We start from the raw sequence: 13,631 nt of genomic DNA on the forward strand, positions 1-13,631 counted from the left end.
TATGCCCCACAAATAACCCAGAGATGCATTTTAAATAAAAAGACACATTCTACTCATGTAAAAACACGCTGATTCCCAGACTGTCTGCGGGCCGGATTTAGAAGGCGATTGGGCCAGATCCGGCCCCCGGGCCTTAGTTTGCCTACCCATGGCTTATAGCCTCTCCTGGCTGTCAATGCCCCTACCCCCCCGCTGCAAATTGAATCCCTGATCTGGACCTTGTGCAGAGTAGAAATGAGTGCTCTCCACCACAAGAAAAAGTTCCAAAAAGTTTTACTGCAAAACAGTCTTAAACTAGTTACAAAACAGAAAGTTACAAAACGCAAAGTAACACATTGCTCTAAACAATGGGGTCAGTCTTCTTTAATTCAGTCCAGGATCTATCCTCTCTCTGGTCTCAGAGGGAGCTCCTAAACAACTTCCTTTTTCAACACTGCCGCTGCTGCTGGTGGTTCCATCTCTTGCTGTGACGCCACTACTCAGCATGCTCACCGAGCGTCTCCTTGCCGCATTTACCTAGAGTGTAACCTCCTGCCTGATGCAAAGCTCTCTGCAGAGCATGTTAAATACAATGCATTCAAACATAGGCTTTCTTAAACTTGTATATTTAACATCCCCCTCCTTCCCCACAGGTTTGCATGGAGTACCTGAAGGACACCAACATGCTCTTCATTGGGGGGCTGCTGGTGGCCATCGCGGTGGAGCACTGGAACCTGCACAAGCGCATCGCCCTCCGCGTCCTCCTGCTCATCGGGGTCCGGCCAGGCCTGTGAGTCATGCTGCCTGATGAAGTGTTTTGTGGGGACAAATCACAAAAGTCACAAAAGCGATTGTGATGATTTTGGTAGTGGGCTGCATGTGCATGATATCTGCTGGAGGGGCAACCCCCCCCAACCTATACATAAATTGCTGCAACAGACTCTAGTGGCTTTGTTCTGCTGGTGCACGGCCAAAGCTGGGGAGGGAGCCATTTCTCCAAAGCCCAACACTTAAGGGCCATGGCAGACGGCCCCTTGGCCTCCACCCTCCAGCATCCCCGAGTAGGGCTGAGCCGCCCTGCTCTGGTGGCGAGAGGAGCTGAGTGCCAGGCTCCTGCCCACCACAGTCTCCATCCATGGCAGATGTTGTAAACAAAATCTGCCCTTTTCCCCTTAGGGGTATCCAAGAGCCCATATAGAGTCCTTACGTAGGTTCCCTATTGGTAGGAGAAAAGAACAGAGGCCAACCAGAGAATATTGAGAAGCAAAGCAGCTAGTGAGCCTGATCTTTATTGATCTGTTGCAACAGGGTGCTCCCCTCACCCGCAGGAGAGAGGAGGAACCCAGAACAATGGCGCGCAAGGCCTTATATAGACATTTTAAATTGCCCACCCTGGAGCTCAAGACCACCCCTCCATACATCATACCTACATCAAAGAAAGGGGTGTACCTCAAGACCACCCCCCAGATACATCACAGAAAGTTTGGTCTACAACAGAAATCTGAGTGCGTTGTTTATCTCCTGTCTGGCAGACCATCTATTAATGGTCACTTGATTGGATACCCTGGGGAGCCTGGCCAGTCTTTTGTAATGATAAATACTTAGTTGCTGAGCCAGGTCACAGGCTCACCCTATTCAAACACAGACAGACATACCCTTAAGACAGGATTTGTGAAGGAAAAGACAGTGGGGAGGCTTTTCCACTTTGACCTTGCAGAGAAAACATTTGGTCAGTTTGGGACAGTTTGGGAATCAAAAAATGGTTCCAGGTTGGCCTTCCTGTGCTGATCTATGTACGTGCTTGGTTGGTACACTTATAAACATTTAATATACATCTAAGACCTCGAAATTCCTATCACACAGGCTCATGATGGGCTTCATGGGCGTCACCGCCTTCCTCTCCATGTGGATCAGCAACACGGCCACCACCGCCATGATGGTGCCCATCGCCCAGGCCGTCCTGGAGCAGCTCCACAGATCCGAGCTGGAGCGGCTGCAGGCCAAGGAGGCCGTGGCCAAGAAGGGGACCGTCAACGGAGGCTTTGAGCTGCAGGAGACCGTCCACCAGCAAGGTAGGTTCGGGCTCAGGACCGTCACTCAGCCCTCCTTCCTCTGAAGCCCCCGGAAGGACGTCAGAGGAGCCCCGGAGAAGGATCAGGCCAAAGGGGGGACATCTAGGCCATCAGCCGGCACTCCCCATTGTCTGGTATTCAGAGGTAGACTGTTCCTGGGCATGGAGGCTCTGCTATTGCAATGGAGCTCTGTAAGAAGGGCTGGATTGGGCCATAGGGGTCCTGTCTAGTCCAGCCCCCTCTTCTCACAGGGACCAACCAAAAGAGAAGTCCCAAGCAGAATCTGAGCCCAAGAGCCCCCTCCTCGCCTGCGGTTTCCAGCAATTCGCATCCGGAAGCATTGATGTTTAGGGAAGCTTTTAATGTTTCATAGACTATTGTACAGTGGTCCCTCAGGTTACATACGCTTCAGGTTACAGACTCCGCTAACCCAGAAATAGTGCTTCAGGTTAAGAACTTCGCTTCAGGATGAGAACAGAAATCATGCTCTGCGGCGCAGCAGCAGCAGGAGGCCCCATTAGCTAAAGTGGTGCTTCAGGTTAAGAACAGTTTCAGGTTAAGAACGGACCTCCGGAACGAATTAAGTACTTAACCCGAGGTACCACTGTATTTTAATATTCTGTTGGGAGCTGCCCAGAGTGGCTGGGGAAACCCAGCCGGATGGGCGGGGTATAAATAAATTATTATTATTATTATTATTATTATTATTATTATTATTATTATTATTATTTATTTATTTACTCTGCCCATCTGGCTGGGTTGCTCCAGTCACTCTGGGTGGCTTCCAACACACACACACACACACACTAAAAATCAAACATTAAGAGTAACAATCAGATCCTATATAAAAAGTCACGATAACTTTAAAATAAACAACTTATACCAAATAAAGCAATATGCATTAGAATCCCATAGTAAACACTACAATTAAACATCAATAAGTAATAATTGCACCATTTACACTTACCAATTACAATAAAAAATTACTCATCTATCATCGATAAAAATAGCACAAAATCTCAATACATAAAATACCACAAATCATACAAAATGATGTAAAAGGGTTACCGGTAAATGAAGAAACAAGGTCCTCGCCCAGTGCTCCAACCACTAGGCTACCGCTGCCTCTCCCCCAACCTTGCTTGGGCCAGCCTTACTGCCCTTCACCAACCCCTCTCTCGCCTCCTGCAGTGAACGGACACGTCGTGACTGTGGAGAAGGAGAAAGTGTCCCACGAGCAGCAGCAGCTGGAGAAGAAGCACCTGACCTTGTGCAAAGGAATGAGCCTGGCGGTGTGTTACGCGGCCAGCATTGGGGGAATCGCCACCCTGACGGGGACCACACCCAACCTGGTGATGAAGGGGCAGATGGACGAGTGAGTACCGAGTCAGGCTCTGGCCCTGGCCCTGGGGGAGGATAGTCTGACTTCCTTAGGGCCCGGGACCTCTAAACTATGGTTGTTCATGGACCTTAAGGTCCTCTGTGGGGCAGACCAGGAGAGGCGGTCCCGTAAATACGAGGGCCCTAAGCCACAAAGGGCTTGAAAGGTCAAGACCAGCACCTCTTGTGGCGAGGGGGTTCCTTCCGATTCTGTGACCCCCATTTGTTCTCTGCTTGAGCTACACTCATAAGGAGAAGGAGAAGTCCCTGACTCAGAACCAGGGATGGATGAGACTCTGTCCATTTCAGCGTCTCGTTCTTCTTCACATGGTTGTATTGGTTTGGTTAAAGAGAGGTTGGATAATCGCCTGTCAGGGAATGTTTAGCTGCCGTTCTTTCCATGTATAGAATTGTTTTCTACACCCCCCCAAGTATTTCTACACTGCCCCATCACAAAGTATCAAAGCAGCGTGCAATTTTATGAACTGCGATTCCTGCGGTGCAGGGATTGGGCGAGATCACCCATGGGGCTGTTCTATTATTCCTCCATATTTTGTGACGCGATTCGGCAACCGAACAAAATGCACCCACTGCGGGGAGGGGGAAAGTGTGCAATAATTAAAATGCACAGGGTCAACGACATGCATCGCAGACCCGCCTCCAAGCTAACGCCGCTCGCATTTCACGGCTCCCCTTTCTCCTCGCCAGCCTCTTCCCCAACAACGGCAACGTGGTCAACTTTGCCTCGTGGTTCAGCTTTGCCTTCCCCACCATGGTGGTCCTGCTGATCCTCTCCTGGGTCTGGCTGCTGCTGCTGTTCCTGGGCGTGGAGTAAGTTGAGACCCACGGGTGATAATGCTGTGGGAAGGTGGGTGGGAGACTCGTGCAGCTGTTAACGGAGAAATCTGAGGGCTCTCTTGGACAAAAAAACAAGGACACTAACCAGGAATACCAGAGCAAAACAGCAGCCAGTCGGCTTGGTCTTGATTGAAGACTGTCGCGACAGGACTCCCACCTGCCACCAGGTGGAACAAGATGGAAGCCCCGAACAAAAGAGAACCCAAACTTTTATTAGCTGCTAATCCCCATGTTACACCCCCCAAACTACATCATGGTTACATCATGAAAGGAGAGGTCTGGTGGCAGAAATCTGAACATCCTGGACCCTGCCCCATGGTTCTCCTTGCCCTCCACCAAACACCCATCATCAAGTGTAACAAAAAAGATATTCACATTTCCCTGTTTCCCAGCCAAGTTAATCCCACCCTTTTGTCTTCATCTGGGTTTGTTATTTCTGGAATGGCTACCTGTCTGGCACTCAGGTATCAGGATGCCAGGAATTATCACTCAGGCAGAGGGGCTGCTGAGTAGCTGAGCTCACCTGTCTATATGAATTTCTGAAATTTTCCCAGTGAGCCAGTACATAGATACATTTATCAGTGAATTCGTACCTTTGGTGTCGTGCCGCAAAGGCCCTTTGAATAGATAGGAAGGAACTGTAATGAAGTGTTTTGTGGGGACAAATCACAAAAGTCACAAAAGTGATTGTGCTGATTTTGGTAGTGGGCTGCATGTGCATGATATCTGCTGGAGGGGCAATCCCCCCCCCAACCTATACATAAATTCCTGCAACACAGGAGAGACCCACATGGAAGAGGGTCACTCCTGTCTCTCCACCCAAGACCAGCATGTAAAAAAGCAGGCAAAGTTCTAGTCCTTTATGCCTTATGCAGAGTCAGACCATGGGCCCATTGACCTCAGGGCTGCCTGCACTGACTGGCAGCCGTGGCTTGCCAGGGTTTCAGGCTAGGGAGTCTCTCCCGGCCCTACACAGAGATGACGTTGGGGGTTGAGCCTTCTGCACGCAATACAGGGGCTCTGTCCCTCAGCTACGGACTTTTGCAGTGCAGCTGGTGTAAGGCAATTTCCTGTGGTTCTAAGTCGGGTTGGGGTAGGGGGTGAGTCTGAGGCCCCCAAGGAGCTGCTGCCAGCCAGAGCAGACACTGCAAGGCTAAGTGAGCAAAGAGTCTGAGTGGGTCTAAGGTAGCTGCTGAGGTTCATATGTTTGGCCCAGTGACACCCACTCTGCCCAGCTGGCTAGGACTTCTTTGAGGGACTGGTCACAAGGCATTTTGCGATACTCAATGTTGGAGAGACATTAAGCTCTGCCAGCCATACAGCAGCTCATGGCTATCTATCTATCTATCTATCTATCTATCTATCTATCTATCTATCATCATCTATCTATCATCTCAAATTTATACTCTGCTTGATACCAAAAGAAAACCTCAAGATTCACCTAAAACTTTCAATAAGTGAAAGTAACAATAGACTAAAAGCAGATTAAAACTTGCATCAGATTTCTAAGCATCTGGCCAGGCTTCTAAATGAAATTGTCTTGAACAGGAACCGAAAATGTACAGTGAAGACGTCTGCTGGATATCAATAGGCAGGGAGTTCCAAAGTGCAGCCACACTAAAAGGGCAATTTATTTCAAATGCGGAACAGGGAATTCTGTGGCCCGAATCACAACGCAGATCGAAGCGGCCAAACGGGTGCACATGGGTTCAGGTCAACTGGCCCCAAGTTGTGAAAAGGGTTTGCACCCATATAGGAACACCTTGAACTTGGTCCATGATGAGCAGCCTGTTCAGATCTCAAATCTCACTGCCACCAGCAATTATGCTGCAGCATCCAGCACTAACTGCAGCGCATTGCAGCAATCCAATGACTGTGGCAATTTTTTTGTGGCCGGAGCTGCGCTTGGTCAAAGGCACTTCTGGCCGCGGAGGCTCCCCGAGTCTCTAGGGATGGAGCTGGACCCAGAAGCAGGGAACGGCCCCTCTTAAATGGGTTTTGCCCCCCAGGGGAACCACAACCCCCCCCCCGTCTTATTTCTCTCTGCCATTCCAGCTTCCGGAAGAACTTTGGGTGCGGCACCAACGATTCGGAGAAGGCAGGCTCTCGGATGGCCTACCGCATCATCAAGAACCAGCACCAGGCGCTGGGGCCCATGAAGTTCTCCGAAATCACCGTCCTGGTCCTCTTCATCATCCTGGTGCTGCTCTGGTTCACCCGGGAGCCGGGCTTCATGCCGGGATGGGCGAGTGCCGCCTTCACCTGGGATGGGAAGAGGTGAGAGAGGGGCACACCTTCCCTGCTCCTTCTTGCCCTGGCCTGGAAATGTCCTGCCTGCTTGTGGGTTTCGCTTGGGGGCACCTGGTTGGCCACAGTGAGTGCAGGATACTGGGCTAGAGGGAGTCCTTTTGCAGCTAGGCTCTTTTTGTAGAACCTCCAGCTTCAGAGGCAGCCTATCTGGCCCCCCAGGTTCTATGGGGCAAGTGACTGCTGTGAAACTAGAAGGCTGGGCTAGATGGGCTCCCTCTGGCCTGATTTGGCCTCAGCCAGACTCGTCTTCTGATCCTCGCCTGCGATGCCCATCCTTTCCCTGCAGCTACGCCACTGATGCCACGGTCGTCATCTTCATTTCGATGCTGCTGTTCCTCATCCCCTCGGAGGTGCCCAGATGCGGCTTCCGGAGCCGCACCCCACCAGGAGGTGAGCAATGCTGCCCCCCTAACCTGCAAGTGGTTCACAGAATTGCAGAGGTGGGAGGGAACCCCCAAAGGCCATCTAGTCCAGCCCCAGGGGCTCACAAACCCTTTGCATTTCAGGGCAGATCCGGGTGACCCCGGCCCTCCTGGACTGGCCAACCGTTAATCAGAAGATGCCCTGGAACATCGTCATCCTCTTGGGAGGAGGCTTTGCCTTGGCCAAAGGCAGTGAGGTGATCCCCCTTGGGCTGCTGCTATTGTTCTTTAGTCATTTAGTCGTGTCCGACTCTTCGTGACCCCCTGGACCAGAGCACGCCAGGCACTCCTGTCTTCCACTGCCTCCCGCAGTTTGGTCAAACTCATGCTGGGAGCTTCAAGAACACTGTCCCACCATCTCGTCCTCTGTCATCCCCTTCTCCTTGCGCCCTCCATCTTTCCCAACATCAGGGTCTTTTCCAGGGAGTCTTCTCTTCTCATGAGGTTGCCAAAGTATTGGAGCCTCAGCTTCACAATCTGTTGTTGTTGTTGTTGTGGTTGTTGTTGCTTTTTTCTGGGGAGACGCAGGGGTACACATACCCCTAAACATTTTGTCCATTTATTGTACAGTGATACCTTGGTTTACAACCATAATCTGTTCTGGAGGTCCAGTTGTAAACCAAAACAGGTTGTAACCCAAGGCATGCTTTTGCCAATACGGCCTCCCCAAAAAAAATTGTTGTAATAATAATAATAAAGGTTGCAGTAATAAAAAAGGGACACACGCTTCAGGGTTTGACGTGGTTGTAATCCAAAACGGTTGCAAACCAAGGTACCACTGTATTTATTTTTCCCGATTTGAACTATAAAATGGTGATTTTCTTGAGTCAAAATGAGAGTACCCCTAAACATTTTTTAAGAGAAAAAGCACTGATGATGATGGTGGTTTTTTCTCCCCCCCCCCCCCATTTAATCTCCACAACACCCAGTGAGGTAGGTTAGGCTGAGCGGGAGAGGGACTCAGTGAGCTTTATATCCAAGTGGGGGATTTGAACCCTGATCTCTCCCTGGTTCCTAGTCTGATGCTCTAACCACTACACCGCCACCGTCTCTCACTTTCCCACGAGGTCCCACCAAGATGGGTGAGTGACCTGACACAGATCAACATCAGCAATGACTCATCCAAAGCACTAGGGGGCGCCCAAGCAGTGCTGAACTGGCACGAGCTGCCATTCAAGGGATAAATGAGTGGCTGCTCTATTATCCCCTGGGAAGCTCAGCTGCAACAATATTATTTGAGGAGCCCACCCTATACTTGGGGCTGCAGGTTGCTCTGAAGTCTTTTTAATGCTGCGGGTTTTTTTAATTACTGCAAGACACCGCACAACCATATCGTGATGGGTGGTTAAGAAATAAGAATAAGAAATACAAATCATAGAACAGGAGCGTTGGAAGGGACCTCCAGGGTCTTGTTGTTGTTTAGTCGTTGAGTCGTGTCCGCCTCTTCGTGACCCCCTGGACCAGAGCACGCCAGGCCCTCCTGTCTTCCACTGCCTCCCGCAGTTTGGTCAGACTCATGCTGGTAGCTTCCAGAACACTGTCCCACCATCTTGTCCTCTGCTGTCCCCTTCTCCTTGTGCCCTCCATCTTTCCCAACATCAGGGTCTTTTCCAGGAAGCCTTCTCTTCTCATGAGGTGGCCAAAGTCTTGGAGCCTCAGCTTCAGGATCTGTCCTTCCAGTGAGCACTCAGGGCTGATTTCCTTCAGAATGGAGAGGTTGGATCTTCTTGCAGTCCATGGGACTCTCAAGAGTCTCCTCCAGCACCAGAATTCAAAAGCATCCATTCTTTGGCGATCAGCCTTCTTGATGGTCCAGCTCTCACTTCCATGCATCACTACTGGGTCTAGTCCTCCAGGGTCTAGTCCTGCCCATACAGGAATCTCAGCTGAAGAGGAGTCGGGGGGTAGCGTTTGTGTGAGAAGCCAGGGTCTGTGCCCCTCTGTCTGGTCCTCCATCAATGACACCCCCTTGTCCTTTTTCCTGCCAGGCGTCTGGTCTGTCCAAATGGCTGGGGAGCAAGCTGACCCCCCTGGAGACCATCCCTCACCCGGCCATCGCCTTTGTGCTCTGCCTGCTGGTTGCCGTCTTCACCGAGTGCACCAGCAACGTGGCCACCACCACGCTCTTCCTGCCCATCCTGGCTTCCATGGTAAGCGTGGCAAAAAGGAAGGGCTCTTCTTATGGAAGTCTCTTGTGATAGCAGAACCTCCATGCCCAGGGACAGTCTACCTCTCAATCTCAGACAATGGGGAATGACAGCTGGAGAGTTCCTGCTGCCTGTGGGCTTCTTGGGCCCCTTTGGCCTGATCCAGCCAGACACGCCCCCCCCCATCTCCTCCTGCCTTTTGTTGCCCCCAGTCTCAGGCCATCTGCCTCAACCCCCTCTACGTGATGCTGCCGTGCACCCTCTCCGCCTCGCTGGCCTTCATGCTTCCGGTGGCCACCCCTCCCAACGCCATCGTCTTCTCCTACGGGCAGCTGCACGTCATCGACATGGTGAGTGAGTGTCACGCCGTTGTCATAGTAGTAATAATAATAATAATAAATTATTTATACCCCGCCCTCCCCAGCCAAGACCGGGCTCAGGGCGGCTAACACCAGATATAAAACAAATTGATTGAAATACCACTTAAAAACGAGATTAAAAGACAACATTCAAACATTAAAATGCAGCCTCATTTCAGTGGAAACTCAAATCAAAAACTTTTTAGGGATGAAAACATCAAATCTTCACCAAGGCCCCAGACTGGTCCTACATGGGCCAGAAAAAGCCAGGGAAGTCCCCAAATAGGAGTTCCGCCACAGAAGGAAAAAGGGGGAGAGGATCAAGTTGATTCCAAGCCCAAGGCCAGGCAGAACAACTCTGTCTTACAGGCCCTGCGGAAAGAAATCAGATCCTGCAGGGCCCTGGTCTCATGAGACAGAGCGTTCCACCAGCCCGGAGCCAGAGTTGAAAAGGCCCTGGCTCTGGTTGAAGCTAATCTTAGGGCCTGGGACCACTAGGGTGGTGCTATTTATGGACCTTGAGGCTCTCCGTGGGGCAGACCGGGAGAGGCGGTCCCGTAGGTACGAGGGTCCTAGGCCGTGTAGGGTTGGAAGGGACCCTCTGGGGTCATCTAGTCCCGCCCCCGCAAAGCCAGTGTCATCACCTCGGGCTCTGCCCACCCAGGAGCTTCCCTGGGCAGGGGGTGGCAGAAAGAGATGGGTGGTTGTTGACTCCAGCACCCCCCAGTGGCCCCTCCTGCAGTGGCACCCGGTTGCCTATTCGGACTGGTGGGGAGGACAGCAGAGGCCAACAGTGGGCGGAGCTAAGGCCAACGAGAGGCGGAGCCAACTCATTCCAGCTTTGCCCCCCATCCTCCTGCGGAGAGGAAGGTGGAGGAAGTACAGGGATATCTCAAGGCACATCTAGGATGGCTGCTCTTTCTTGGGGCAAGGGGGATAGAGCCCCTGCTTGGCATGCAGAAGGTCCGTGCTTCAGGAGTAGGTTCAGAAGGTCCCTTTCCTGAAACCCTGACGAGCTGCTGCCAGTCAGTGCAGGCAGAACTGAGCTGGAATCTGCCTGCCTCGCTCTACGGCCTCTTCTGGCATCCTGATCACCTTTCTTTGTGTCCTCAGGTCAAAGCCGGCTGCATGCTGAACTTACTGGGGGTCTTGACCATCACCCTGGCCATCAACACCTGGGGCTTCCCCATCTTTGACCTCCACAATTTCCCAAGTTGGGCAAACGGCACCGCAGGTCAATGCTGAGCCCGGGGAAGCGACTCTCTCGCAAACGCCCTTTGGATCCTCGAGCGGCAACTCCTACGCTCCGCCGAGGGGCCGGCTTGCTTGGGGGGCCGTGGAGGCGCAAACGCAGCCTTCCCAAGCCGGTAGCGGCTGTGGACGGGGCTCCCTCCCTCCCTCGCTGGGATTTCTTCTGCCCCAGTTTTAGCACCCGTGTGGAGCTTAGCAGTGGGGCACCTCACCTCACAGACCCAGCGTTGTGGGGCAGGAAAGAAATGGCCCCCTCCCAGATCTCCACCCAGCACCATCTTCCCTGGGCAACACACCACAGGATCATAAAGTTGGGAGGGGACACCCAGAGGCCATCCAGTCCAGCCCCCTGCAATGCAGGAATCGCTTCTCAAGAATCCCTGGCAGGCGCCCATCCAACTTCTGTTTAAAAGCCTCCAGAGAAGAAGAATCTGTTCCCTCCTGAGGTCATGGAATTGTTGAGGAGGGAGGGCCCCCCAAAGGTCATTTAGTCCAACCCCTGCGATGCAGGGTCGTTTCATCAGACGCAGAGCGCCGGCATGTCTGGGCGTGTCTTTCTGCCGCTGGTCTTTTTTACAGGTTGCTGCTGAGTAGTTCTGTGTGAGCCACAGCAGCGGGCAGGCAGAGCCAAGGCACCCCCCCAACCTCCTTGTGACCCCCACCAGCCACTGGGCACCGTGGGCACCGTGCCCCGTTGGTGCCTCCCATCTTCCAAGGAGGTGGGGGCTTCCAGGCCCCTGGGAAAAACACAACAGCTCTTTTGTGCAATAAAGAAAGTGTGGGCCAAAAGTGTATTGTGGTTGTTCTCATGAGTTTAAGGGGATCTGTGGATCACACACAGTCACACACATACACAGAGTCTATTTAAAGCGCCTTTATCTCACAACAGGCCAAAAAATAATAATCCAAATATCAGTGATAACAGAGTCGCCGAGCTCAAGCTTTAGAGACCCAGCACAGAAGGAAAGAGCGTCCGGAGGGAAGAGGAAAAAAGCAAGCTCTGGCACTAGGTCTTAGCTATGGTTATCCGGGCCGGATTTAGGTTTGACGAAGCCCCAAGTTACTGAAGGTAATGGGGCCCTTTATATGTACAGCTGTCCTTTGTCAACAACAAATTGTCGCTGTTTTTTGTGTTGAATATATGCTATATATATATGGTAATTTATGGACCTAATAGGTATCTAAAGCTATTTGCACATGAAGAATGTCGGCACCCTATATATAGAAATGAGCAAACCAGTGATATTTTAGGGAGCAGGCAGGGCCCATGACTTACATCACAGGAGCCTACACAAAACAAAACACTGTTGCTGTATGTAGGTTTTATTTTATTTGTTTTTTATCTTATATTTTGGAAATGAACATCCAGTGGGTTTTTCCTTTAATTTTTTTTTTTGGGGGGGAAGAGAGTGGGGCCTTAAGCTATAGTGTGTTTAGCTTATACGTAAATCTGGCACTGATGGTTATGCATTTCATTACATTCATAGCCCATCTTTCCTCCACGCAGCTCAAGGTGGGATATGTGATTTGCCTCCTCCCACAACAACCCTGCGAGGGAGATGATGATGATGATGATAATAATAATAATACTAAATAATAATAATAATAATAATAATAATAATAATAATAATAATAATTTTATTTATACCCCACCCTCCCCTGCCAGAGCCGGGCTCAAGGCAGCTAACACCAATAAAATCACAGCAAAAACATAATAGGGGGAAAGAGAGGGTGGGGGAAAACAAATTTAATTATGCTGAGAAAGCAAGAGGCTGTGAATGGCCCACGTCCTCCAGCGGAAGCCACATGGCCGAGTGGGGATTTGAACCCAGATCTTTCAGGTACTAGTCTGGCCCTCTAACCACTACACCACTGCTGCATGGACCTCGCTCGCCCAGGAGGCAGTGACAGCCAACAACTTGAATGGCTTTAAAAGAGGATGGGACAAATTGATGGATGGAGAGGGCTTACCTTGCCGACAAAGGTCTGTATAGTTAAAGCTCTGGTTTTCCCAGTAGTGATGTATGGAAGTGAGAGCTGGACCATAAAGAAGGCGGATCGCCGAAGAATGAATGCTTTTGAATTCTGGTGCTGGAGGAGACTCTTGAGAGTCCCATGGACTGCAAGAAGATCCAACCTCTCCATTCTGAAGGAAATCAGCCCTGAGTGCTCACTGGAAGGACAGATCCTGAAGCTGAGGCTCCAATACTTTGGCCACCTCATGAGAAGATTCCCTGGAAAAGACCCTGATGTTGGGAAAGATGGAGGGCCCATCTGGAGGACGAGATGGTGGGACAGTGTTCTTGAAGCTACCAGCATGAGTTTGACCAAACTGCGGGAGGCAGTGGAAGACAGGAGGGCCTGGCGTGCTCTGGTCCAGGGGGTCACGAAGAGGAGGACACGACTAAACCACTAAACAACAACAACAGCCAGAATGGCTCTGCTGTGACTCCACAGCTGGAGGCAGCAATGCTTCTGAATCCCAGCTGCTGGAAGCCAAAGGAGAGGTGATGGCTCTTGGGTTCGAATCCTGCTTTCCTGTTTCCCATGCGGACGACCATTATACTCCAACAAATCCAAACCCTGGTTCCATTGGAATGCCTCGCTATGAAGCGCTCTTTGTTGGGAAAATACAGGAACTCTAGGTCTGCCAATCTACTCCCTGCAGAGTGGTTTGAAGCTGGACGAAATTATAAAGCTTTGATCAAAAAGAAAAAGCTTAAGGCCCAACAGGAAGAGTGGCAAGAGGAGAGACGCAGTCACCTTTGGAAAATAGTTGCAAAAGGTTGGCAAGATTCCCCCTCCGAAGGGGAATATACCATCTCTGTTGGGGTTTGGGAGTCATACTTCCAA

General features: G+C 51.1%; 1 protein-coding gene across 1 annotated transcript in view; it reads left to right on the top strand.

The window, feature by feature from the left end:
* SLC13A2 (solute carrier family 13 member 2) overlaps positions 1-11,567 on the top strand; it is a 35,238-nt gene extending 23,671 nt beyond the window's left edge. The window contains exons 3-12 of the mRNA XM_083480248.1: positions 633-769; positions 1,843-2,051; positions 3,243-3,426; positions 4,140-4,262; positions 6,345-6,566; positions 6,886-6,989; positions 7,106-7,218; positions 9,010-9,171; positions 9,381-9,518; positions 10,641-11,567. Of these exons, the coding sequence (XP_083336374.1) occupies positions 633-769; positions 1,843-2,051; positions 3,243-3,426; positions 4,140-4,262; positions 6,345-6,566; positions 6,886-6,989; positions 7,106-7,218; positions 9,010-9,171; positions 9,381-9,518; positions 10,641-10,772 (1,524 nt within the window). The 3' untranslated portion in view covers positions 10,773-11,567. The remainder of the gene's footprint in view (positions 1-632; positions 770-1,842; positions 2,052-3,242; positions 3,427-4,139; positions 4,263-6,344; positions 6,567-6,885; positions 6,990-7,105; positions 7,219-9,009; positions 9,172-9,380; positions 9,519-10,640) is intronic.
* The last annotated feature ends 2,064 nt before the right edge of the window (positions 11,568-13,631 follow it).

Source organism: Podarcis liolepis (assembly GCF_965112155.1).
Source record: "Podarcis liolepis genome assembly, chromosome: 16".
Lineage (NCBI taxonomy): Eukaryota > Metazoa > Chordata > Lepidosauria > Squamata > Lacertidae > Podarcis > Podarcis liolepis.